Source organism: Pseudorca crassidens, chromosome 3 (genome assembly GCF_039906515.1).
Source record: "Pseudorca crassidens isolate mPseCra1 chromosome 3, mPseCra1.hap1, whole genome shotgun sequence".
In the NCBI taxonomy this organism is placed as follows: domain Eukaryota; kingdom Metazoa; phylum Chordata; class Mammalia; order Artiodactyla; family Delphinidae; genus Pseudorca; species Pseudorca crassidens.
The window spans coordinates 163,226,405-163,253,986 of NC_090298.1; the positions used below are offsets into that span (position 1 = coordinate 163,226,405).

Genomic DNA, 27,582 nt, shown 5'->3' on the forward strand with positions numbered 1-27,582 from the left:
GTGTGGTGACTCATGAAATGGTGTGTTAATGGTGGTCGCATGGACACAGCACACAGTCAGTAGATGGAGCAGGACACACGCACACAGATATTTGGGGGAGGTGCAGGAGGGGTGGAAACCGTCGGGAGAGCTTCGACACATCCCTTGGAGGACCACGGGGATCATTTCCCCATGTCCGAGACGGGGCCACAGTCACAGCACTGCAGAATCCTTGCCTCCTCATTCTGCTGACTTGTGAAAGTCTCCATGTTCAGTGCTGGGAGATGGGCAGCAACCCTCAATCTGACAGCTGACTGCCCTCCACAATCTCTCTGGTCGTCAGTTTCCTCATGTACAAAAGGGGAATAATAAGAGAACTTCCTGCGTGGGGTTGTAAAGATTAAGTAAATGGAAGCTGTTACTATCATTATTACCCAGTCAGGTCTGTCAAAGTTATGGGGAAACTGAGGCACAGAGAGGTTCAGGGACTTGCACATCTAGAGAGAAACCGGACGGCCTTGCTGGAACCTTTTCCTAAAACCATCAGGTTCCTTTAACACTTGTTGGGGTTCTCAGCCTTGTCTATGAGGAGACAGGCACATAGGACAGATAATGTGAGTTAAAAGAACAGAAAGAAAAGAAGCAAAGGACTCTGGGATTGGACACTCAAGTGGAGACTCTCAGAGCAACACCTACTCCTGCCAATGTGACCTCCGTCTGGTAACAAGGAAAGACAATAAGGAAAGTCCTTGTAGGGTGAGAGACCTTCTCAGGTAAGAGAGGCCAGAAAGCTGAAGGCAGAGGGAGGATTCTGAAACTTTTCTGGGGAAAAATGTAGCAGCCTGGGTGGGGGGGTCCCTTCTCTGGCTTTCTGGCAGATTGGCCTAAGGCATGCAGGTGCATGCCAGTTGTGCCTGGCCTGTGGCCCTGCCCTGGAAGAGGAGTGGCAGTGACAGATAGGTTCTTGGCAGTGAGGTGGGGAGGGTGTGGCAGGGGTGGGGTCTCAGGGTCTACCTCTTCCATCCCTGTGACCATCACATAAAGGCGCTCCCCGGGTGGTCAGCTCTTCTAAAACCCCAAGAGAGTCCCCAACACTTGTCAGGACCCCACTGGCAAAATCTCACACACCCCAGTTCCTGCAAGATCCATGAGCTCACTGGGACTCCTAGGGATGACCTTAAATCCCTGTCCAGACCCTTTCCTCACATAGGAATTGAAAAAAACAATTGCAAACAGGGATTTTCAATGGCATTAACTGGCTGGCTTCATGCCTCTAGCAACTTCATAAAACCAGCTTCACAGGTTGACGCTACAAATACGCTGCTAAATTTCTCTGAGCTGGAGGTTCATTTTGAATATGCCCTTGTATAACTTTATATTTAAAACAAAAACTCAAAGATTAAAAAACAAAATCAGCTCCCTGTGGCAGATTCTTTGGCAGACGCAAAGAACCATTTTGCTCGATTCTGGGTGGAAAAACAATTTTGTTTTCGCAGATTAGGTTTGCTTAAAGTTGAGCCTAATCGTAGCTCCAGGGGAACTGTGGCCCGTCATCGCCAAAGCTCTACGGTGTGAAAGGCTTGTTCCCAGGTCTTTCGAAGGCCACACTTTTCCCAAACTGGGAGGCCAAATGAGGGATGGAGATGGGACAGGGCAACAGTGGGGGCCCCCTCTTCAGCACTGAAGCTTGTTGGCTCCCACAGAGGTCTGGAAGGAAAGTGTCAAGGATGAACTGATGGGCAGCAGACGCTACCTCTATTGTACTACACCCAGTGGTGGCCACGGAGGGCAAAACCCACCACCCAGGGCACAGCTGGCAAAGGGGGGTGTTGTGTGTGGAGAGATGGATGTGGTCTCTTTCTGAGCTCTGGGGGACCTGGGGGCTGCTGGGCAGACGTCATCCTGGAGGGCTGGAGGAAGTGTGGGAGGGATGCTTGCCTGCACTTGCCTTCCCTGGACATGAAGACCACCCCAGGTCAGAACATGGTGGGGACTGGGTTTTTGATGCCAGAGCAAATGGCAGAGTGTCTGCCTTCTCCAGGCCATGGGGCCCAGGTTAGGCAGAAGGTCAAGGCGAAGGACAGGATGGAAGGGAGAGAGAGAGAAAAGAGTCTGGAGGAGAGGGAGAGGGAGAAGGAGAGGGGAAGGGGGAGGGGAGACGGGAGGAGGGAGGGGAAGGGGAGGTGGAGAGAGAGAGAGAGAGACAGAGAGGGAGTCAGAGAGAGGGAAGGAGAGAGAAAAGGGGAAGGATAAAGAAGGAGAAAGACAGAAACAGGAGCAAGGGAGGGAAGGGGATTTGAGATGGATTCACTCCAGGATGAGGGCAGTCAAATGTTTTGGCTTTTCAGAATCGAAACTTTCTCAGGACCTAGCATGGTACCTGACTGACACCTTGTAGAAGTTGCTCACATAACTGAGGGACAGAGGGAGGAGCATATTTCATTACATTTTCATATACACAGTGTATTACCTTTTAGAATCTTTTTTGGGGAAAGAAATTTGTGCTAACTTGATAAGAAATAAATTGTATCTTGTTTGTATTTTATACATCTCCTAATTCCAATGAGGTAGGTTTGTTTTTTCATTTTTTATTAGTCAGCATTCTGTGAAATTTCTGTGTTAAATCCTGTGCTCACTTACCTATTAAGATTCAGTGTTTCTTATTGATTTGTAATTGCTTTTTATATCTGAAGGCCATGGATACCTCATCTTATTTGTGGTAATCTTTCTCCTCTAATTTCCTGTGCACTTTGATTATTATTAGTATTAAACCTACAGGACATCTTAATGAAAATGTAGCCAAACTTCTTGAAGTTTTGAGATGATCTCTTCCATCGTTCTAATGATCAAATACTCAATTACTTAAAAAAGTGGGAGAGAGAGGAGGAAGAGTGGAAGAGGGACAGAGGAAGAAAGAGAGAAAAGGAGAGGGGGTGGAAAAGAGCAGACCCAGAAAGAGGAGGAGAAAGTAGAAGACAAAGAGAAAGGGGGTGGGAAGTCTGGCCAGAGTCAGAAATACATTCAGCTTCCTGACCTTCATGGTACATCTCCACCAGCTCAGAGGCATCCAGAAACTCTGGAGATTTCTTGCTCTTCTGACACAACTTGATCTCACTGTGTTCCCAGGGGAGGCTCTGAGAATGGCCCAGTTTAGCCCTTAAATTGGAAACGGGCCACCACACTGGCCTCCTGAAAAACCAAGTCCTCATTGTTTGGTCAGGTGGGCCATTCAAGGACTCTTCCAGGTCTGCTGAGAAGGGGCCCAGGAGGCAGAGGCAAAGGGGAAGCCCCTGATTTCTCATTATGTAGGTGAGGTGGGTCTGAATCCCTTTGCGACTTTTCTTTCTGGGGATGGTCCACTGTGATGGGCACAGACAGGGTCCCTAAGATTTGTTTCTGGATTAGGGGCTGATTAGGGTTTTTCCATCCTGCCCCAAGCGTCTACAAGTTGAGGAATGTACTGCTAAGTGTGCTACCAGGGCCCTAAGAGCTAATGGCTACTCAGCCCTCGGACGCCATCTTGGAATCGCATCTTGGAACGGCTACTAAGCCTTTGGGCGCCATCTTGGAATGACTGCTGAGCCCTCAGGTGCCATCTTAAAATGGCTGCCCAGAATTCGGGTGCCATGTTGGAATGGCTGCTCAGAACCCAGCTGCCATTTTGACGTGGCTGCCCAGAATTTGGGCACCATCTTGGAGCTGCATGATGAGGCATGACCTTTCAGAGTGTCCTAGGACTGCCAGGAGAAGTTCAAGACACACAAGGGGAGTCATCAGGTCTATAACTACAGGGCCTTCGGGCACAGGGTGGGGATCCAAATTCTCATGCACATTCGTTTCCTGATTGTCTTTTGAGGGGCTCCCCAAAGAGACAGTGGCTTGGGCAGAGCTTGTAGAGCAGAAGGAAGATGAGATGTCCCGGTGGGGCTAGTCTACGGAAAGCAGCAGAGCAAGGGGTCGGTGGCATGGCTGTGTGAGGAGGTAGAAGGTGGGAGGCCTTCTCCTTCTTCCTCCGTGGTGGCCATCATGCAAAAGCCAATCGAAGCTCTTCCCGGTGGCATGCGGATGCCTCCCACCACCCTGGAGCCCACTCTCCCCTTCTCTACACCCCGAGAACACGTCCCCTGATTCAATGGGCTGGGGACGGAGGGACGAAGAGGCAGGAGGAGTCCTCGAGAGGACACTTACGTGAAGGCAAAGGCCACCAGGGCCCCACTGACCACTATGAAGTCGAGAATGTTCCAGAGGTCACGGAAGTAGGCACCCTGGTGCAGGACGAGCCCCAGGTCGATCATCTATGGGAGGAGAAGAGACAGCGCTCTGATCCCTCATCCCCACCCTGGGGACCAAGATCCACCCTTTAGCCTCAGGAGGAAGGGCAACAGGAGGGGGCATGGTAGTCAGTGGGCCCACCTCATCCTGAAGGGCTGGGACAGTGGCCAGAGGACTTGGGGGAGGAGTGAGAGCCCCTGCCCAAGGCACCTTCCCACCTTGTGAAAGGTAGTTCTGACTTGCTGGTTCTTAGGTCAAAACCTTGGGATCCCCCTGGGTTCCTCACCCCACATCAGATACATTAGCAAATCCTGTTGGTTCTGCCTTCCAAACCTTCCAAGAATCTGCCGACTTTTCACCACCTTCTCTGCCACCACCCTGGGCTGGTCCCCATTATCTCCTGCCTGGACCAGTGCAATCGCCTGCTCCCAGTTCTCTTGGGTCCCACCCACCCTGCTCCCCCTCTCAAGCCTGCCCTCCCAGAGAGGCTAGAGGGTGGCTGTGAACACCTGAGTCCAATCATGTCCCTCTGCTCAGAACCTTCCATGGCTCCCACCTCACTTGGGATAAAAGCCTAAGTCCTCCCTGTGGCCCCCAAGTTCCTGCATGATTCGTCCCTCCCTGTGCATCTCCCTGACCTGGTTTCCCCACCCTCCTCTCTCACTCCTTCTGGAGGCACCAGCTTCCTTGATGTTCCTCAAACACACCAAGCATTTCTAATCTCTGGGGTGAGGCTCCTGCACCAGGGTGGCATTCTTGAGGGTGCAGAATCCTGTGGAGCCCTGGCACTCACCTTGATCACCATCTCAAAGGTAAAGACGCCTGTAAAAACGTAGTCAAAATATCGCAGTACCTGCAGGGGATAAAAGCAAGGGAGCAGCCGATCACTGGCTTGCTCCAGCAGAGCCCCCCGTGCACCTATCCTTGGTCCACTGGGGTGTGTGGCCTCCAACAAAGTCCCCAGGGAGCAGAATCTCCATCCACATGAGGAAATGCTGCATCCATGTACAGTTGGGCAGGTCGTGCACTACCCAAGGGCCTCCTCCCACTGTCTCAGAGCAGATTTGTATGTTGTGACTGAAACTGTCCAGCAGATGGCAGCAAAGTCCTAGCAAAAAAAATCACTCTACCAGGCTGGTCTGCTTACCAAAGGAAAGGGCGCCTTTTTTATTTGCCCAAAGCACTATATGGACTAGAGGTGGCCCCAGGGAAGTTCAGGGAGGACTGCATCTCTGTGGGTGACAGGTCTGATCCCCCAGTGCCTCTGACCTGCTGGGTCTCCTGGGTGAGTAACTGTTCCCACACAGGGTTTCCTAAACATGATTAGCCGTCCAGGACAGACACTGGGGACAAACCTCACTGTGGTGCCCAACTCCCTCCCCACTCCGGGGCCACACACTCAGCAGGGTGGGTTGATTCTCCCTCACCCCACCACTTTACACAAGACCAGGCATTAGTGGTTTCTGTCTGGACGGGCAACATCCTGCACTCTGGCCCCTTTCCTGGCCATGCCATAGCACATCCATGGTGTGTGACCCTGGCATGAGGATGTTGAGTGTGCTGGCACAGTGCCCAGCACGTGGTAAGCGCAGGGGACTGACTTCATCAGATTTGCCTTGGAGAAGTAAGGGCTGGTAATTACTAAGGATGGCCACCAGAGGGCGCCTGCGAGCACTCAAGTCAGGTCACCCACCACCCTCTTCTCTGCTCAAGAACCCTCTGTGGCTCACACCGCACTCGGGTAAAAGCCAAAGTCCTCCTCGTGGCCTCCAAGGCCCTGCACAATCTGCCTGGCCACCTCCTTGCCCTCATCTTGTCCTACTCTCCCCCTTGCTCACTCTGATTCTGCCACCCTGGATGTTCTCACCTCAGGGCCTTTGCACAGGCTGTTCCCTCTGCCTGGAATGCTCTTCCCCATGTTCCAACTGATTCCCTCTCTCTCCTCCTTTATGACTTGGCTCAAATATCACTTTCTCAGTGAGGCCTTCCCTGACTGCCTGTTTAAAATTCCACCAAGTCTACCCCTTCCCCCATATCCCTCATCCCTAGCACTTATCACATCCTGACACACTATTTGTTATAGTTATTAATAATCTCACTGTCCACCTCCCCAACCTGAAAGTCAACCTCACAAGGGCAGGGATGTTTATCTGTCCCTGTGGCATCTCCAGCTTATAGTACAGGGCCAGGCATACTCAAGAAATGTTTGCTGAATGAATGCATGAATAGCTGGGGCTGCACTGGGTCCTGCAGGAGCTGGGATCTGTGATCTGTGTGGTCACCACTCACATTCTCATTATGTGTGGTGCTTGAAGGGCCATTGGAGACCAGAGCGGCCAGGATGGCTCACTTCCTGGGATGTGCAGCAAGGGGCTGGAAGGTTCTGGGAAGGCTGAAGGGATGGTGGTGGGAGAGCATTTCAGGTGCACCGGGCAGAGGGCACAGCACGGATAAAGGCCCGGTGCTCTGTGAGCTCTGAGATGGCAGGGACTGTCTCATACCCTGTCAATCCTTGATGTTTAGCTCAGCACGTGGCACACAGTAGTTGCTCATTAAATAATTACTAAATAAAGCAATGAATGGAAGGAAAGGAGGAAAGAAGGAAGGAAAGGAGGTGGGGGAAAGGCAGGCCAGGTGGTCAGCTGAATCCAATTCTGGAGAGCTTAATAAGTGGAGCAAGAGGAAATCAAAAGACCAAGAAATTAGGTTCAAAAGTATCTAACATGTAGATCTTTTTGACCTCTACAAAAGGCAATTTTCTGTGGCTCACTGGAATCCAAAAAGGTTCTCAGTCTCATTTATCACAGGGAAATGCAAATCAAAGTCCCAATGAGATTCCACACCCACCAGGTTGGCTAAATGAGAGAGCTGACAGCACCAAGTGTGGGCAAGACCGTGGAGCAGTGGGAGCCTTGTACGTTGCTGGTGCGAGTAAACATTCTGGCTGCATCTTCGGGGCCAACCTCATGTAGATTCTATGTATGATCCAGAAGCTCCGTTTCTGGTTTTAGACCCTGGAGAAAGTCAAGCCCAGGGGCCCCATGGTGGGGGTAGGGGATGCCCTGACAGCATTCTAAACTGCAGACAATCCAAACGTGTGTCAAATGGAAGATGCGTAAACACATGATGGCATGGAGTGGAACATTCAACAGCAACGGAAAAGAATGACTGTCACCACCAGCATCAATACATGCTCATCTCATGGTGGACACGATTTTGGGTGACAGAGAGATGCATAGAATGTATCCCATCTGTTCAGTGTTAGAAACAGGCAAAAAAATCCTAGTGTTTAAGGAGGCACGTACAGGTGGGAAAATCAGAGCAGCTAAGAAACGCTCCTTCCAGAAGTGGGGATTTTGATACCTCTAAGGGAGGGTTTTTCAAGTCCTGTTGACAATAGGGGTCAGGTCATTCTCTGTGGTGAGGCTGCCCTGTGCGCTGCAGGGTGATGAACGGTGTCCCTGGTCCCCACCCTCTCGATGCCAGTAGCAACCCTCCACCTGTCCCAACTCACAACACCCAAACGTGTCTGAAGACCTTGTTCCCACTTGTGGACCGAGCTCCGGAGGGAAGGGATGGGGGCGATCGAAGAGGCGCCTGTGGTCACGCTCAGTTTTGTTCTACTTCTTGGCTTGGGTGGTGCTCACGTGGGGGAGTGCACTTGATAAATGAATGGATCATACGTGTTCTGTGCACTTTTCTGAGGCCTGTTCTAGATCAGCTGATAAAAAGAACTCGGGAGGGGGCCCGGGGTATCAGCTGCTTTACCATGCTCTTGAAGAGAGAGGGCTTTTAGAAAGAAAATTATTATGTTTTCGGCCGCGCGGCATGTGGGATCTCAGTTCCCCAACCAGGGGTCAAACCCGTGCCCCCTGCCGTGGAAGTGTGGAGTCTTAACCACTGGACAGCCAGGGAAGCCCAGAAGAGGGAGGGCTTTGAGGAGAGATGTTTCAACTGTGAGATGGAGCAATGGGGATGGGGCAGGGGAACCGGAGCTCTGCAAACACTCCACGGGGGCTGGTCTGAGCCCTGCCAGGGTTCTCTACAATCCCAGGAGCTGCAGTGGTCCCCCCGGACCCCCCATGCCCATCTCCTCCTTGCCAGAGACAAAGCCTGCTCCAGTCTCCTAGAGCCAGCAGGGGGTTTGCGGATCCCTCCTGGGATGCCCCTTCCCCAAGCCTGGCTCCCTGGGTCCCTAGTTGAAACCAGGCAGCAGGAGATAAGAGAGTGCAGCCTCAGCCCTGCCCTGGTACCAGTTTCCTTCAGGAGGCTTGTTCTAATTATTTCCTTCCATCTCCCCCATCGGGTCCCCAGGGGGCCTGGCAGGCCTGTGAAGGAAGGGAAAGTGCAAAGTAAGCTGAGGACGGGCTTGATTCATGGGACGTGCCAGCCTCGCCAAGGCTCCTAACCTACTTAGCGAGGGCAGCAGGGCCTGACTCCCAGAGGAAGATGGCTCGCGTGGGGGCTGATGGGGGTAGAGGAAGGAGCTGGGGAAGGAGGCGCTGACACCAGTCCGGCCTCTGTTATGCCCTGGCCTGCTGGTGCCTTGGTTTCCCCTCTCAACCACGGCACACGTTCATTCCTGCATGGCAGGACTTAAGGGGAACATGAGCACAGAAGGTGTTTGATAAATGGTGACAGTTGAGGGAAGCAGCGGGAGATCTAGTGGGGGCAGAATTGGAATTCTGCCGTGTGACCCTGGACAGGTCACTAAGCCTCCCTGAGCCTCAGTTTCCTCATCTGTCCAATGGGGATACCCCAAGCACCTGGGGTTGTGCCTGGGACACGGCAAGTGCTCAACTGACAGGGGCTGTTAGCAGACCTTGGGCCCCCAAACGGAGAGCTTTTTAGCTCTCCCCAAAGCTCAAAGTTTAGGAGGTGCCTCTGAGTCAAAATAATCCTTTCTTTCAAAGCTTCGCATCAAAACAAAAAGGTCCATGTGGTGAGACCTGACTGCAGAGGAGATGCCTCCGGGGCACCCTCTGTCTCAGTACCCCCCACATTCCATGCAGAGCTTGTACACCTCCACATCCTGCCAGACTCACTCCCCCCACCAGGGATTCCAGCACTTTTCAGCCCCTCTCGGCCACCTCTTCCCCACCAGGCACACAGAACCACAGTCGCAAGGAACATCCTTCCTCAAGAAGAGAATCAGAGCTTCCCCTCCCAACCAGTGGCCACAAGGGCTGTGCCCAGGGGTACGCCCAACATTTATTCCACCCTAGCTATCAGCTTTTATGATGCAGGAGAAAGTGGCCCGTGACAGAGTAGCTGGGTTGGATGGAAGGAACCTGCTGGGTGGGACTCACATTGTTTCGCGGTGCGTTGGGCTGCACGGGGTCCTCGGCCGCCAGGGCGATGCTGCTCATGGCAATGACCATGAGGATGCACATCTCAAAGTAGCGCAGGTTCAGGATGTAATGGCACAGGCGGCGAAGGCTGTTGGGGACAGGGAGGCGTGCAGAGGTCCACTCAGACCACAGGCTATTGAGCCCCTTCCTCTGTCATCTCCTTATGTCACCTACCGCTATCTGAGATCTCTAACTCCCAAGGTCCCACACCCAACAGAGTAACAAGCTCCTTCATCTGGGGACCCTCCTGGGGCAGGCGAGCCCTCAGCGAGGGAAGATATCCCCATCTCTGTTTATAAGTTCCCATCACTTCCAAACCACCCTCTTGGAACATCTTAACTCACAGGCTGGGTTGAAGAAATATTGTCCTTGATTCTGTAGGAGATGAAAAGCTTTTTGTGCATAAAATGTCACATGGTCAAACAAAATTGGGAAATTCTGGGTTAAGTAGATTTCCTTTTTTTTTTTTTCATTAGTTGAGTGACCTTAGGCAAGTTATTGTACCTCAGTGCCCTCGTCGGTGAAATGACCATAACAACAGTGCCTAGCTCACAAGAATGTGAGGATCAAAAGAGTTAATATAGACCTGGTATATGGTAGGGGCTCCAAAAAGTTAGTTACCTAAATTATGAATTGCAGGCCTTATCAGAGTCTTTAATATGCTAATGAGATAATAATGAAATAATTAACCTCAAGTGGAGCTAATAATGATAAATATGTCATGAGATTGTATGAATGGCTGCAGGGCTGAGTGGCTAAGAACAAGGATGCTGGAGTCGAGTCTGTCTGGGCTCTCCCACTTGCTTGCTGTGTGACTTCGGGCAGGTGACTTCATCTCTCTGGACCTCAGTTTCTTCATCTGTCCAATGGGGATAAGCAAAGTACCAACCCCTATAGGGTTATTATGAGAAAATTTTTTTATTTGTAAAGTATTCAGAAGAGGGCCTGGTGCTAAGTGCCACATAAGAATTTCTTTATTAAAATAGATAATGTCCACCACATAAAAAAGTAAATGCACAGGGTGAGCTCCAAGGGGCAGGTTAGAGAAAGCAGTTTCCTCTGCAGCTTATTTGACATGATTCTCCTTTGCCAAGAAGCATTTTGAGGGACCAGGGTTTCAAAAAATACCCTTTGGAAAAATGCAATTCTAAAACAACCTCTGAGCCACCAAGACAAACATGCGATAAATTTCTCCCCTAAATAATCCAGCCTCCTCAAGGATGCCCAAGACAGAGGGCCATGAACTCAGAGATCATCTACCCAAAATCCAAATCCTTGTAGAGCAGAGCTCAGGGACCAGGGCTGCCATGTACAATTGTACAGGTTGTGCACTGCACAAGGAAGCCATTTCTAAGGGACACCTCTCACATCACAGACAGTGTAGATATTTATGACAGTGGTTTTTAGTTGGTGGCAGGAGGGGGTCTTTTCCAACAAAATCAGTACTTTACGATAAGTTTCTATCTTATATGACTTAAGAAAGGGACATCATTTTTTTAATTTGCTCAAAGGTCTCCTATGGACTAATGGTCTTAGAGGCAACTCTCCCCCACTACCCTTTGTCTGGGTCTGCCCTCTGTCCTGACTTCCACTGCCCCAGTGGGAGCCCTGGGCCCCCTGCCCTGGCTGTGGGTCATACTCACGGGTTGGTCGTAGAGAGGATAAACATGGAGCTGTAGGGGGGCATGGGCTTGGGGCCGTCTTCCCCGGGGTCGTCTTCCTCCTCCTCTTTCTTCTCTTCCTCCTTTTTTGGCAGTGGGTCTGGGTTGGCGTTTTTGTTCACTGTTGGGACAAGAACCAACACAGGGCTCCCTCCACGATTTCCCACAAACCTCTGGTCTCCTGCCTGCTCTCCAGAGCAGGCAATAAGCAGCTGACACAAAGCGCCTACTGTGTGCCAGGCACCCTGTTATGCCATTTAATCCTCACCTGACCCTATGAGGTTGGCACTTTATGATCCCCACTTTACAGATGAGGAAACTGAGGCACAGAGAGGTGAAGTGGCTTGCCTGAGGTCACATGGCTGGGATGTGGCAAAGCTGGGATTTGAACCCGGGTAGCCTGGCCCCAGAGTGCTTGCTCTCAACCACTCTACAGCCTTGAGTCTGCTGGGACCCTCACGGGAAACTAACATAGACCTACCCCCCAGCCTATGATGACCTTTCTATTGTCACTTGGAGGCAGGCGGGGTGAGTACCAAGAGCCCCACTTTACAGATGGGAATACTGAGCCCCTCCCATAGTCAAACTGCAGGGTTTCCCCCCATTAACACCCCTCTCCTGAGTGGGGTGAGGCACCATCCTCCTGAGCATTGATCCTGCAGCCTAGCCACTCTATGGGTCCGTGGACAGGCTGAGCCTTGCTGAGCCTCAGTTTTTTCATCTGTGAAATGGGCACAAGGACAAGATCCGCCTTGTAGGACTGTGGCAAGCATTTATAGAGCAAACTCATGGACAGCTTTTGCATAGAACTGGGCTACCATTATCATCTTAAAAATAATAAGCTCAGGGTAATTTCCGAATTCCTGGTGCTTCTCAGATCTTACAAGGGGGAGTTTGGGGGTGGGAGGCAAAAACAGCCAATCCCTCAAGGTCCTAGACCTGCGCTGTCCAGCATCTGAAACGTGGCTAGTCCAAACTGCGGCATGCAGTGTAAAAACACGCCAGATTTCCAAGACTGAGTACGAGAAAAAGAATGTAAGGTAGCTCGTTAATAATGTAGAAGGTATTGATGACACATTGACATGTTAACACTCTGGATACAAATCAATAGTATTTTGGGTTAAATACGATTTAACTATTAAAGTTCAATTCACCTATTTCTTCTTTATTTTTAAAATCACTCCTTCCTTCCTTCCTTCTTCCCTCTTCTCTCCCTCCTTTTCTCCTTTCGTCCCTTCTTTCTTTCTTTTAACATGGCTACTACAAAGTTTAATAAATAAATAAATTAATTATTTTGGCCGCACCACTCGGCTTGTGGGATCTTAGTTCCCCAACCAGGGATCGAATCCGTGCCCCCTGCAGTGGAAGCATGGAGTCCTAACTGCTGGACCGCCAGGGAACTCCCCTAGAAAGTTTAACATTACATAGGCGGCCTGTGTCACGTTTCTTTTGGACAGCGCCGGCCTAAAGAATCATCTGACTCCCCCAGATTTCCATCAGAGGAATCCGTTGACTCCTCAAATATGGGGGCCCCCTGGCTCCCCTGTGGGAATTTGGGATGCAGGAAATGTTGCTAACCTATCGTGTACTTGCCAGGCATCGTATGCATATTATCTCATTTAATTCTCCCAGCAGCCCTGTGGGGGCAGGAACTATGTCTCTACCCATTTTCCAGATGAAGCAACTGAGGCCAGAGAGGTGGAGTCACTGTCCAGAGTCACCCAACGGAGCCTCTGGGGATTGAGCCCAGGAGGCCGGCTCACGTGTGAGATTGGAGCTCATACCTTGGACGACGGTGTGATTGAGGGGGCGCGGGCAGGCCGGGGGGATGTCCACCGTGGTGTGGTCGGGTTTCCTGGCAGTCTTAGCTGAGGTGGTCTGGGTGCTGCTGGGGTTGGTGACGATAAGGCTGTTCTCGGGGGTCTTGGGGGGGCCGGGGTTGGACGGGTTCCCCGGGTTGTTGGGTGTCCGGCGGCTGGAAGCGTTCTGGGGGTTGGCGGCCGTGGCAGGTGGGGCAGGCGCGGGGCTGGGGTCGGTGCTGTTCGCCATCTTGGCCGGGCTCTGGGGCAGGCCGGCGTGGCCGAGGCTGTCGTGGGGACTGGCTGACTCCGCGGTGGCTAGCTTGTTGTTCTTCATGTTGTCAATATCCTCGGCCAGGGGTGGGTCTTGGCGGCCCAGGTCCTGCTGGATCGGTCGGGTGGTGGACAGGTTGGGGCCTGACACGGGGACCCCGGAGCCCTGGTTCTCTCTGTGGCAGGCAGGCCAATGAAAAAGAACCCATAAGTGAGTTAGAACATAGAGGGGATGTCTCCAGATCCTGCCTAAGATTCCACCATTCGAGGTACAAGTTGGCGGTCGAGGGGCCGTGTCCTGAAAACTCTCCGGTGCCTGGTCTGTTCTTGTTACGGATCAAGACCCCGTGGCAGTGTAAGTGCCCACCCTCCCAGGTTTCAGTGTGGTGCTTCTCCTGCCAGGAGGGCTGCTTCCTAAGAGATGAGGCTACTCCTTCATGGAGAAATCAGAAAGGAAAAGAATTTTCTGCCAGAGCCCGCATGTCTCCAACCCAAACCTCCCTGACCCTGCCTATGTGTCTCCCATTAGCTCTGAGGCAGGACAGGGACACACAGTGTTTCCAGGAGTGGCTAACGCAGACACAGGGACACCATCTCTTTAGGGGTGGAATTGCCTCATGGATTTATCTTTTTGTTTTGTTTTTTGGCCACGCCACGTGGCTTGTGGGATCTTAGTTCCCTGACCAGGGATTGAACCCCGGCCCTCGGCAGTGAAAGCGTGGAGTCCTAACCACTGGACCGCCAGGGAACTCCCTGCCTCATGGTTTTAAATGCTTGTAGTAAGGATGCCCCTTCCCAATATTCCAGTTAGGGAAAGCAGGTCTTATACGTACATTAACATAATAAAAAATAACAATAGAAATAATAACAGCAGACATTTCAGTAACACACTTGCCTTGTAATAACCTCTTCGTCCTTAGTCCTAAGAGGGATAATTACTAGCACCGTTTTACAGATGAGAAAACTGAAGCTCAGAGAGGTTAACTCTCTTGCCAAGGCTACGCAGCCAGTAAATGAACAAGGTAATTTCTCACAGGGATACAAGTGTGGTGGGCAAAGCATTCCAGGCAGGGGGAACAGCCAGTGCAAAGGCCATGAGGTGGGGATAAGCTTGTTGAGTTTCAGGTGGCTGGTATGGCTGAAGGTGGAGAGTGGGAAAGATGAGGTGGGTAGGGGTTTGGTGCCTCAGTGACTCAAATGCAGATGGACATGAGGAGAAAAGAGTCTGAGTGCTCAATGCATTTGGAGGAGAGGAAAAAGTTAAAGGTCCTTGCTTAGCTTTTCCGACCTCAATGCCCACTGAAACATCAGCTCCGCAAGGCAAGGGGTTTATTTTTGTCTGTCTTGTTCACAGCTGTGATTTCAGTGCCCAGAACAGGGCCTGGCACATGGTAAATGCCTGGTCACTTCTTTTTTTTTTTTGCGGTACGCGGGCCTCTCACTGCTGTGGCCTCTCCTGTTGCGGAGCACAGGCTCCGGACGCGCAGGCTCAGCGGCCATGGCTCACGGGCCCAGCCGCTCCGCGGCACGTGGGATCCTCCCGGACCGGGGTACGAACCCGCGTCCCCTGCATCGGCAGGCGGACTCTCAACCACTGCGCCACCAGGGAAGCCCACCTGGTCACTTCTTGTCAAATGATAAATGAGTGCCCCCATTTTTCAGATAAGGACACTGAGGCCCAGGAGAAGTCGCACAGGCCTAGACTTGCCATCAACCCCTGCCTTCTCCCATCTGCACACTCACCGCCAGCTTGTCAGAGACCCCCAGGAGCCCTGGCTCTGGTGAGGGTGGCTACAGGCCCTGCTCACTCTATGTCTTTGGCTGGTTCCAGCTCTGCCTGCCTGGGCATGGATCTGTGTGGACCTGACGCCCAGTTTGTTCTGTTTGCCTTCAGACACCCCTTCTGGACCCTCGATCTTCGGATAAGAGGCTCCATTCTTCCCCCATCCCTGGGCACTGGCCCTGGCAAAGTCTGTTTCCCGGAAACACCAGGACATCTGTAGTTCATAATCTCAACGACTCCTCTCTCCAGAGGGTTCTGCAGTCCAAGACTTACCCCTCTGGTTCTTCTTAAAGGCACCCCCCCAATTCTGTATCCCATACCCTCCACACCTCATCATAAGAGCTCACACATACCGAGTACTTGCTGTGTGCCAGCCTTGACACGTCAGCTCATCTAATCCTTAGAATAACCACAGGGAGTGGGTAGTACTGTTATTCCCTTTTTATAGATGAGGAAACCAAGGCCCAGAAACGAAGGGCCTTGCCCAAGGCCACACAGTCAGTTGCTGGCAGAGGCAGCTTGGACCCAGACCACATGGCTCCAGCACCCATACTACCCCCCACCTGACGCTGCAGCTCTCTTACTAAGCAGTTGGAGATCTCCCAGGAGGCTCAGCCCACAGCTGCTGGGTGCAGGGAACCCTTGGCACTCACTGTAACCTCCAATAGTGTGAGCCAGCCTCTCTTCTATTTTAACTCATTAACTTCTGGGACAATCTTATGAGGCCTGAATTGTTACTGCTCCCATTACACAGAGGAGGAAACTGAGGCCCGGAGAGGGTGAGTTAGGCATACTAGAAAATGGTTTAGTGGGACTTTCCTGGGGGTGCAGTGGATAAGACTCCACAGTCCCAATGCAGGGGGCCTGGGTTCAATTCCTGGTCAGGGAACTAGATCCCACACGCATGCCGCAACTAAGAGTTTGCATGCCATAAAAAAGGAACCCGTGAGCCACAACTAAGGAGCCCACCTGCCGCAACTAAGGAGCCCATGTGCCACAACTAAGGAGCCTCCCTGCTGGAACCAAATAAATAAATAAATAAATAAATAAATAAAAATTAAAAAAAGAAAATGGCTTTGTCAGGCTGTTGCCAACACACACTCACTCAAGGGACCAGAAGTGAGCAAAAGACAGCCCTCAGCTTGTATCCATTCATCGAACACCCAGGAGATTAGGTACAATCGCAGGAACCAAAGCCTCTGGACAGCATAGACTTGCTTCCTGAGGCCCAATCTGTAACCCTAAATCTACCTAACACTTAAAAATTTAAAATAAGCTGGCCTCTGTAAATCAACTATACTTCAAATAAAAAATAATAATAATTAAAAAAAAAGAGAAAAAGCTGGCCTCCCCTGGAGGCCCTTCCACTGGCTAAGTCACCAGTACCCTCTTTCTTGTTTTATTTTTGCATTTTAACTTGCAAAAGTCCATGGTGTTTTTAGCAAGCAGAAGAGAGATGAGGTAATTTATTTTCAGGCTTGCGTCCCTGAGGCCGCAGAGGGAGAAGGGCAGGTCCAGGCAAATGCCTCACTTCTCAGTCATGTGAGCAGGTCCTAGATTGACAGACTGACCTGGGTTTGAGTCCCACCAATGCCACTTACTAGCTGTGGGATCCTCTGTAGCTTGATTAACCTCCCCGAGCCTCAGTTTCCTCATCTTTATTTATTTATTTTTTAAATCTTAGTAGAGTTTGTTCAATTTTTAAAAAAAATATTTATTTATTTGTTTGGTTGCACCAGGTCTTAGTTGCAGCAGGCAGGCTCACTTAGTTGCAGCTCACAGTCTCCTTAGTTGTGGCATGTGAACTCTTAGTTGTAGCATGCATGTGGGCATCTAGCTCCCTGACCAGGGATTGAACCCAGGCCCCCTGCATTGGGAATGTGGAGTCTTATCCACTGCACCCCCAGGGAAGTCCCAGTTTCCTCATCTTTGAATTGGGGATAATAGTAGTAGAACCTTCTCTATAACATAGAGACTAAAGTGAAGATCCTGGAACTTATTTGCTATGTGACCACCGGTGATTTACTCAGCCTGTTTCTCAGCCATAACATGGGGATGATAACCTCGCTGAGTTCCTGTGAAGAATAAATGTGTGAATGAGCTGAGAGCTAGAGCATTGCTCGCAGGCCTGGAAACCTAATGGAATTTGCTCTGTTGGATTTAGAACTTGCTGGGGACCAGAGACGTTTTATTCCTTCCAATTTCCCCCTTTTGGAATAGGAATGTCTATTTTTGTGCTTGTCCCACCTTTGTGTTTTGGAAGCAGATAATTTGTTTTCTAGTTTTCAGGTCCACAGATGGAAGAAAATTTTGCCCCCAAATGGATCATACCTAGAGTCTTACCAGTACTGGAGTGAGATGATGAGATTTGGAATTTTTGAGCTGATGATGGGGTAAGACTTCTGGGGATGCTGAGATGGGGTGAATGTATTTTGCTCATGTACCTCAGATGAAAACCTGGCTGGGAATATTTTCTCATCATTTTGTCTATTCTTTTAAGTAGAGCTCTACCAAAAAGCAGGCTCAGCGAAGTTATCATTTCAAAGAGAATCTGAATCTTTGGGTCACCATCTAGAGAGACTGTACTAAATAACACAGCAGTTGAGATCACGGCGTACGTTTTGTTAGAGGGACAGCCTCACACGTGGACCGAGAGCCCCTTGTTCGGATGGAAAGGGGATCTGAGGGTCTCTGCTTTGTCTTGCTTTTGTTTCTTCTGCTGGCTCTGTTTGCAGCGGAGTTTTAACAAGCTCAGCCTGCAGAGGCCTAGCGTCCATCTCCAGGAAGTTTTATTTCCAAGTGTCTCCAAGGAGAACTCAAAAGCGGCAGAAAACTTTGAAGTCAGGCCCCCTTCCCCCTTCCCTCTTGGGGATCTGCCATCATCTGCCCGGAATAGGCAGTTGATTGCGTAATGCCTGTCCTGCACTGCATCCCTTTGCCAGCTAATCACTTCAGCATCCCTCTGCCAAGGGCTACGGACATCTTGCCTGGGGCATGCTCAGGTCCCTCAATTCAGAGGATGCTGCTTGTGTCCCCACTATCCTTAGGACTTGCACATATTAACTCATTTAATCCCCACAACAATCACCATCTGAGGTGCTATTAGGATCAGGCCCATTTTACAGATGAGGAAGGTGATGCCCAGAGAGGCAAAGGCACTTGCCCGTTGTTATCCAGCTGGGAAAGGGCTGCGTTGGACTCTGGCCCTAGAGATCTTAAGCTACAGCACCACTCAGTGAAGAAAATGGGGCAATGGATGAGTTGGTGTGCATGGAATGGAGGTGCTGAGACTGGCTAAGGCAAATTGGGGGTGCTGTAAGAATCAGGGTATTAAAGGATGAAGCCTCTCCTCTCCACCCCTTGCTGGATAAACTGTGAGGCTCAGAAGTCCAGCATCTCTCTGATTGATCCTTTTGGGGAGTAGGTTGTCTTGGTGATGGGAGCATGTGGAACTAGTATGCAAATAGCCGAGATATTAATTCTAGGGTGGTGCAGGCCCTGCAGATCTCCTCAGTCAAACCTAGCAGGAGGCACTGCCCAGCTATCAGGGAGTGGTGGATGCCCTGCAATCCACAGATTTTTACTGGGAGTCAGAGAAATCTTCATCCTCACTTTGGTGCCCCTGGGGTGACACTGGGCTCAGCCACCTGGTGTGGGAGATCAGGGGTTAGCGACTGTTTAACGATACAAAACAGAGTGTGCTCCACCCCCTTTTTCCTGGGGTGAGCCAGTGAAAGCTTCGGGGGTGGGGGACACGTAAACCTAGGAAAACTGAAGCGGAAGAGATTAAGGCAGAAATGGTGGGGGAAGACAGGGGAAATAGAAAGAAAACAATTATATTTAGTATCAATGGTCTGGAGAATCAAAACACAGAGTGTGTCTAGGGAGAGGCCTAAGGAAGGACAAGAGGAGAAATGTGCGAGGCAGGCCTGTTAAGGGTCACTGGCTTTGTCATAATACAGAACTGAAATGTCTTTTTAGTATGTTATGTTCTTTTTTTTTTTTGCGTTATGCGGGCCTCTCACTGTTGTGGCCTCTCCCGTTGCGGAGCACAGGCTCCGGACGCGCAGGCTCAGCGGCCATGGCTCACGGGCCCGGCCGCTCCGCGGCACGTGGGATCTTCCCGGACCGGGGCACGAACCCGTGTCCCCTGCATCGGCAGGCGGACTCTCAACCACTGCGCCACCAGGGAAGCCCTGACACATCTATTAATAAAGGAGTGAGCAGTACCCTCCTCGTGCAGATTTGGGGGTGGAAGTGGGGAAGGTCCTTTGTTCCTCTGGAGAGGAGGGGGAGCAGGGGCCACCTGTGGAATTCAGGAAAGCTGGGTTCTTACCACACTACTGCTATCAGCTGGCTGGCTGCCCTTGGGGAAATCCCTTTCCCTCTCTGGGCCTCAGTTTCCCCATCTGTAAAAAGAAGGAGCTTGAATGGATAATCCAAAGGCTATGGATCTAAAGTTTTGTTTTCTAGTCTATGATGAAAGTGTCTTAATAGTAATAGTGAAAATAATAATAGTAATAACTAAAACTTATCGAATGCCTATTACTACTGCTACTGTGAAAAATAGTTAACATTTACTGAGTACTGAATGATAATAATATTCATACTAATAATAGCTAATACTGCATACTTATTATAAGTCAGGCACCCTTTAAAGCATTTTGCATGTATTAACTCATTTGAACCTTATACCTACCCTAGGAGGCAGGTAGCATTCTTATTCCCACTTTACAGTTGGAGAAACGGAGGCCCAGAGAGAGGAAGTGACAGGCTGCAAGTCACACAGCTGGGAAGTGATGGGGCAGCAGTGTGACCTCTGGCTCCAGAATCCTTGCCCTTCACTACCAGGCTGAGCTGCCTTTCTGCCCCTGTCATCCTTCCTCCTTCAATGATAGGAGTAGATATAATACAAGGATGATAACAACAGTAATATTAGTAGTATTAAAATAATAGCACCAGGAGACTTGCCTGGTGGTCCAGTGGTTAGGATTCCTCACTTCCACTGAGAGGGGTTGGATCCCTGGTCGGGGAACTAAGATCCAGCATGCCACGTGGCATGGCCCCCCCCCCAAAAAATAGCACCAGTGATCCACTGGTTCTTAATTATGGGAGTCCTGTGCTAAACACTTCATTCCACATAAAATCCCTTCAGTGGCCTCCCATTTCCCTGGGAGGGCTCCAGGCTCTGCTGGCCTATTACACTCCCTTCAATTTCTTTGTCTGCCCCTCTCTCCTCACCCTCCAAATGGCAAACTGGCCTTCTGTTTTACCTTAGGGCCTTTACATGCTGTTCTTAGCCTAGAACACTATTCCCTTCTCAGAAACAATGATTTTCAGGGGGCTGTTGTGGAGCTATGTGGAGACCTAACGCCATAATAATTGGGGGCATTGTGGGCATTTAGGAAATGGGAGGCAGGTATATAAGTATCTTACCATGTGCAGGGCAGTCCCACCGAGGAAGAATTATCCTTTCTCCTTCATGACTCTCTAATGTCCCTCACACAGGTGAAAACTCTGCTTGTAATGATCTGAGTCTTTTGTTTCGACCTAACTCTGCTTCATGTATCAGCATAAAGTATTTTTTGCATGTTTTAAATATACATCACATCTTCCCAGAATGCAAGTACTGGACAAATTAAAGCAAGAGCAGACTCTATTCCGTACGGAACTTCACCATTTTGGAACATCTCACCACTGATGGTAACTCCCTCGTGTGATTCGAGTAGCTTGCATCCTGAGTCAGCTGGCATCTGTACCTGTCTCATTCATTGTGATTTTGTGTATAGGTGTCTGCATCAGAATTGCTTCACTCTGTCTTCTAGGGTCTCATTACTCAAAGTGTGGTCCCTGGACCATCACTGGCTCCTTAGAAATGCAGAACCTCAGGCTGCCCCTGAGACCTACTGAATTAGAATCTGTATTTTCACAAGCTCCCTGGGGATTCGTGCACCCATTCAATTTTGAGAAGTGCTAGCTTAGTGCATATGGCATGTAACAGAAGCATTTAAACACATCATTAAAAATTAATATGGGGCTTCCCTGGTGGTGCAGTGGTTAAGAATCCGCCTGCCAATGCAGGGGACACGGGTTCGAGCCCTGGTCCGGGAAGATTCCACATGCCATGGAGCAACTAAGCCCGTGCGCCACAACTACTGAGCCTGTGCTCTAGTGCCCGCGAGCCACAACTACTGAGCCCGTGTGCCACAACTACTGAAGCCTGCGTGCCTACAGCCCATGCTCTGCAACAAGAGAAGCCACCACAATGAGAAGCCCAAGGACGGCAATGAAGAGCAGCCCCCGCTCGCTGCAACTAGAGAAAGCCCGCACACAGCAACGAAGACCCAATGCAGCCAAAAAAAAAAAAAAATAAATAAATAAAATCCTAAAAAAAAATTTTAAAAAAATAATAAAAAATAAAATAACTTAAAAAAAGACCCAATGCAGCCAAAAATTAAAAAAAAAATTAATATGGTGCTGATGCATGTAAATGTAATCATTATGTTGTACACCTTACACTTATACCGTGCTGCCCGTCGATTATACCTCAATAAAAGTGGAAGAAAAAAAAGAATACCTAATGCCCAAAAAAGAAAACACAAAAAACTTACAAGAGGGTTTTTTTAAAAAAAGAAAAAAAAAAATCAAAAGGATGCCCTAGTGGCGGGTGATATATAATAAAAGAAGAATAAGAGATCAACTATACTCCAATAAAAATTAAAGAAAAAAGAAGAAGACTAAGAGGACGTTAATTAGTGAAAGAACGCATGTAAGTTGTTTGGGCTCCTAAATACAATCACCGCAGGATTTCCTAAGGAGTGTTACAAAATATTGTTATGGAGAACAGGGTGTCATTTCTGACTGGGTGAGGTGCTGGCCTGGAAGATGCGGCCCAAAGCCTTGAACGCCGCTCTTCATTCAGTTCTGAGGGCCCAGAGTGGCTTTTCAAAACCCCCAGGAATAGCATCAGGTGAAAAATGATTGACTCGATGACAGCTAAAAAGGGTCTAAATTTCCCAAGCACTTACTATGTGTCAGCTGCTCTTTCAGGCCCTTTGCATATATTACATCATTTAATTCGAGCAATGACCAAATTAGACCCCACTATCTCCATTTTACAGATTGTGAAAACTGAGGCCCAGAGACATGAGGTCCCTGCCGAAGGCCACACAGCAAGCACATGGAAGAGCTGTATAATTCTGGGGGAAAGTTCTCGTAGAGTTTCCCTGAGACGTACAAGGGCTTGATAGTTTGCTGCTGCTGGCGCCAGATGACCTGGGTTCAAGGCCACTTATTAGATGTGTTACCTTGGGCAAGTCAGCTCCAACTCTTAGCTTCCCCATCTGTGAAACGGGGCCATGACAATGAGGGGACTGTCAAGAAGCTGAAATAAGTGGCTCAGGAGGGTACCAGGTATCCAGCAGGTGCCACTTTGCCTCATCTTATCATTTCTACTATTGTCATCGCTTCCACTTACTTCCTCCTCCGGTGCCTGCGTTCCTTGTCCTCCCTGCGTGCGTCCCCGTCGTAGGCGGGCGGAGGGCCAAGCCGGTGCCGCCTCCTCCGCTCGCCGCCGTCTGGGCCCTCGCCTTCGCCGCCCCGGGCCGGCCGGCTGCCCTCACGGTGCCGGGACCTCCGATCGGCCTTGTCCTCTGGGCCCTCGTCGCCCGGCCTGCGGTGCGCCCGGTGCCTGCGGGGCTCCCCGTCGGCCCCAGTGCGCGGGGACCCGCTGCGGCTTTCCCGGCTGCACCCCTGCCGGTGGGCGTGCCTCCGGTGCGGGTCGCAGACTTTGCCCCGCTCCACCTCGCCCTCCCAGAACCCCGGCTGTTCCAGGCCGCCCTCCCGGGCGTGGTGGTCCGACTCGCGGCCGTAAGGCCCCTCCCGGCTCAGCTCGGCCTCCTGGCTGCCCGCCCAGGGCCTCCGGGTGTCCAGGCCCACGGAGCCGCAGGGGTCCCGGGCCCGGTCGTGGTAGCGGGCCTGTTTTCTCAGGAAGTCCTCGGCTCGCTGCTGCCCGAGGCGCTGGTCCACCGTGGGCTCGGCCGCCCGGCTCTTATTGGTGTTGTTGTTGCGGTTCTCCTGGGGATCGACCACCAGCGGCCGGTCCAGGTGGGTCTTCATGTCGGGCCGTAGGTGCCGGGCGTAGGAGGCTTTCCAGCGCTCGTCCGGGTCCATCTCGTTGTACAGCGCCTCCCGGCTGGCCAGCAGGTTCTGCTTCCGCATCTCGCTTGTCCGCTGCTCCCACACGGACTTGGCGGGCTTCTGGTTCTTCTGTTGTTCCTTCCTGCAACGGAAGGGCGCAGGGGTTAGGGCACTACTGGGCATTGTGGCCTGCATGGACCTCTCGGGCTAACAGGCATCTCAGCCCAGGTGGGCGTCTCGGTCCAGTGGGTATCTCCACCCTGGTGGGTGTCTTGCCCCAGGTGGGCATTTCTGCCCAGGTGGGTACCTTGGCCCAGATGGGCATCTTGACCAAAGTGGGCATCTCTGTCAAGGTGGGTATCATGGCCTGGCTGGGTATCCCTGCCTAACTAGGTGTTTCAACCTGTGTGGAAAACTCAACATGGCCGGATGTCTCGTCCTTACAGGCGTCTTGGCCCAGATGGGCGTCTCGTTCCAGTAAGGTATCCTGGCCTGGCTGGGCATTTCGGTCTAATGGGGGTCTCAGCCCAGGTGTATGTCCCCACTGACCTCTCTATTCCTCTTCAAATTTTAGCACATGGCCTCTGGGAGCTGTCCTGATGTTCAAAATATTTTAACCTCTGAGACAGCCAATCATAATGGACACTGATCTGGAGCAGGTTCTGGAAGCCCCGACATGGGCGCTTGGGAGCTTGGGACAGTGCCTGTCTATCCATTGGCGCAAAACACCAGTGGGGTCATGGCTGGGAGTGCTGGCTGGGCTGAAGCCCTGCCTGGAGCACACAGATGTTTCCAGGGGTTCTATGTGTATTGATAGTTTTATACAGACCATCAACTTCTATAGGCTTGCCTGTCTGAGCATGTACCTTCCTGGGCTCCCCTTCCACAGCCATCTCCTTGCACTCTGAGAAAGAAAGCCCCCTCCCCATTGTCCCATTATGCACCGCCCCACAGTATGCAAAATCCCAGGACTACCCAGCAAAGGTGCAATTCAGAATATCTGTGTTAACGAATCTTTAATCAAGACACCTTAACTCTTACCACCTTAACACCTCTGATCCACCAGCAAATTCTGTCCACTCTGCCTTCATGATCTGTCTAGAATTCAGCTACATCCATGACTTGTTCACTCACCACCCTGATCCAGCCCCCACTATCTCTTTTGCAGGGAACAATGCAGTCTTCTCCCCTGATAGCATCCAAAGGGTACCTGTGACCACCTGAGTCCCTATCCCTCCTCAGCTCAAGAACCCTCCATGTCTCCCACCTGGCTCAGAGCAAAATTCTAAGTCCTGCCTACAGCCCACAAGGCCCTGCATGATCTGCTCATCACCTCTCTGCCCTCACCTCCCCCCACTCGCCCCCCTCACTCACTCTACTTCAGTCACACTGGCCTCCTTCATGTTCCCTAAACACACCAGGCATGTTCCTGCCTTAGGGCCTTTGTACATGCTGATCCCATTGCCAGCGATGCTCTTCACTCAGACCCTCACAGAGCTCCTCCCTCACCTTCTTCGGGCTTTGTCACCTTCTCAGTGAGACCTTCCCTGACAACTTTACTTAAAATCGTAACTCTCACCACCCCTAGCCCTTCCTATAAACCTCAACCTCTTGTTAACGCTGTATTCCCATCAGCTAGAACAGTGCCTGGCACAGAGTACCTGCTTAATTAATTATTTCTTGAGTGAAAGTGGGTGGGAGGGCAGAAGCACCTCTTCCCAAAGCTCAACCCAGTCAGGGACTGCTCCCTGCCTCCAAATTCTTGACTGGGAGGATGCAGAGGTTGAGGACCCCAGAGAGCATAGCGGTGTTGGGGGCACTTACACAGCTATGGACATGTTGGCTGCAGACAGAGGACTCACTTCTGCCACCTCCTTGGCTTTCTGGAGGGCGAGTTTCTGGTTGGCTGCCTCTTCTTCTTCTTGTTCATCCTAAAAGTCACATGTGATCCCTGTTCACAAAACAGGAACTGGGCCTTGGGGCCTCACCTCTGACCCTATTGTTAACCAGGGGCAACATTTCAGATACTTACAAACAGGTGTGGCCTGGGTGTCAACCAAACAGAGCCGAGGCCCAGTGATTGGAAAGGATGCCCGTCAGTTAAGTATACTGCTATCCCCTTTATGTACAGGCTCTATATCTAGCTCATTATTAACCCTATTTTAACACACAGTCAGAAGAAAAGGAGAAAGACTCCCTTCCCTTCCCACAATGGAAATTTTTCTGTACCCTGTCTCAATGAGCTGGAAATTAATGCAAAGATTTTCCTCTCACTCTAGTTCCTGGGCCATTTAAGCTCTCTGAACCAAGACTTTTAAAGAACACTGACAAGCCCCCACGTGCAGAAAAATCTGGCATCCCACAGCCCATCCCATGCACTGCCAACAGCCTCCAGAAGGGGAATCAGGAGAGGAACTTATATTCTCAGCCAGTTAGGTTCAGAGAGGAGGAGGATGGGGGAAGATGTTTTAAAAATACACACAGAAAAAGACGTTTTGGGGCTTTAAATCCTTCTTCAGCCTTCATGCAGGGCCTCATTCGTAAAACAGAAAAGCCAACAAAGAAAAAGCAAAGAAAAAGCAACAAGAAAGAAAATGGCCAGAGATGAACCCGCCAATAAAAAAGGTCATGCGGTGGCAGGGCACCTCTCCCACCGTGCTGAGATGTCTGGGGCAAGAAGCAACCTTACCACCTCAGTAATGGTCAGATCAGGACACTGTCTGTCAGTGACAACACAGGGGTGGGACCCCGCTGGCCACCGTGCTCTCCCAAGACCTCCCCCCCTCCTGGCATCACACACAGCATTTCTCAGAGATGAGTCCCTGGACCACCTGCCTAAGAAACACTGCAAATGCAGATTCCCAGGTCTCCTGAAGAACCTGGGCTGGGCCCTGGAATCTACATTTTCAATAAGCTCCCAGTTGAGTCTGAAACACGCTCAAGTTTAACCAACGTTGCATGTGGTTAGAAGCACAAGTTCTGGACCCATCTGGATTCAAATCTCAGCTCTTTCACTTTCTGCTTACCTTGGACGAGTCTCTTAACTTCTCTGTGCCTCACAATCTTCATCTAAAATTTCAACTCTCCTCGACTTTCCCCACTTCGTTTTTCTCTTTAGCACTTATCACCATCTGACAAGTTTCTTTCTCATCTATCTCTCCCCCTAGAATATCAACGAGGGCAAGGATTTGTCTATTTTGTTCCCTGCCATGTCCCTGCCTCCTAGACCCCATTCACAGTAGATTCTCAGTAAAGGCTTTTCCTTTTTAATTTCAATTTTAATTGATTAGTTTATATTTGGCCACACTGTGGCTTGTGGGATCTTAGTTCCGTGACCAGGGACTGAACCCGGGGCCCTGGCAGTGGGAGTGCCGAGTCCTAACCACTGGACCACCAGGGAATTCCCAAATGCTTTTCAATGAATGACAAAATCTGTAAAAGGGGGATCAGAGAATTTGCCTGCTAGGTTTTCTGTGAGGGTTAAATGAGATAAAAACCTACTGCTACTATATATAAAATAGATAAACAATAAGGTCCTACTGTATAGCACAGGGAACTATAGTCAATATCTTGTAATAAATTATAATGGAAAAAATATGAAAAAGAATTATATATATGTATAACTGAATCACTTTGCTGTACACCAGAAACTAATACAAGATTATAAATCAACTATACGTCAATAAAAAAATTTAAAAAAACCCCAACCACGTCAGGGGCTTAGTGGGGTCCCTGCCACATATTAAATGCCTGAGAAATGCTTGTGGAATAAATGAAGGAAAGAATGAGGGTCTGGAAGACACGTCACAGGAGATGAGCTTTCTCCTTCCCCTTCTCCCACCCTCCTGAGGTATCTCCTCCCCCATGATGGCCCTTGAGGATGGGGTCTTGGAACCTGGATGAGATCATGGCTGGAACAGCCCCTGAAGCACTGACGCCAGCCAGCTCCGTGGTGGTCAGGACTGTGGCTGTGTGCTTGGGGTGGCAGAGACTTCCGTTTCCCCCAGTCGGAACTGGGCCCAGGAAAGTCTCTCTCCCTCCTGCCAAGGCTGGCAGATGGAGGGTTGGCAAAGTCTGCTAGGTTCAGTTCAGTTCCCTGAACATGGCCTGAACACCTCGTGGCACTGGGGATGGGGCTGTGAAGCTGAGGCAGGTCCCAGGCCTGGACCTCCTAGACTGAATGATTCTGCACACATTCTTTTAATGTGATGAGGCTGCTGGCGAAAGGCTTAGGTCAGACGACCGCTAGCTCCTAAGATGCCTTTGTTAAATTGCAAAAAGGTGCCCAGCTTCCTTCGTGCAGTGCACAACCTGTACAACCGTTC

General features: G+C 50.6%; 1 protein-coding gene across 13 annotated transcripts in view; it reads right to left on the reverse strand.

Moving 5' to 3' along the window:
- The window catches only part of CACNA1A (calcium voltage-gated channel subunit alpha1 A), a 338,534-nt gene that overhangs the window by 55,147 nt on the left and 255,805 nt on the right, over window positions 1-27,582 (reverse strand). For all 13 annotated transcript variants that reach the window (XM_067733510.1, XM_067733512.1, XM_067733517.1 and 10 more), the window contains 7 exons: window positions 25,082-25,188; window positions 22,596-23,399; window positions 13,048-13,511; window positions 11,246-11,384; window positions 9,561-9,690; window positions 5,045-5,104; window positions 4,168-4,274 (listed from right to left, as the gene is read on the reverse strand). In XM_067733510.1, coding sequence (XP_067589611.1) covers window positions 4,168-4,274; window positions 5,045-5,104; window positions 9,561-9,690; window positions 11,246-11,384; window positions 13,048-13,511; window positions 22,596-23,399; window positions 25,082-25,188 — 1,811 coding nt within the window. The remainder of the gene's footprint in view (window positions 1-4,167; window positions 4,275-5,044; window positions 5,105-9,560; window positions 9,691-11,245; window positions 11,385-13,047; window positions 13,512-22,595; window positions 23,400-25,081; window positions 25,189-27,582) is intronic.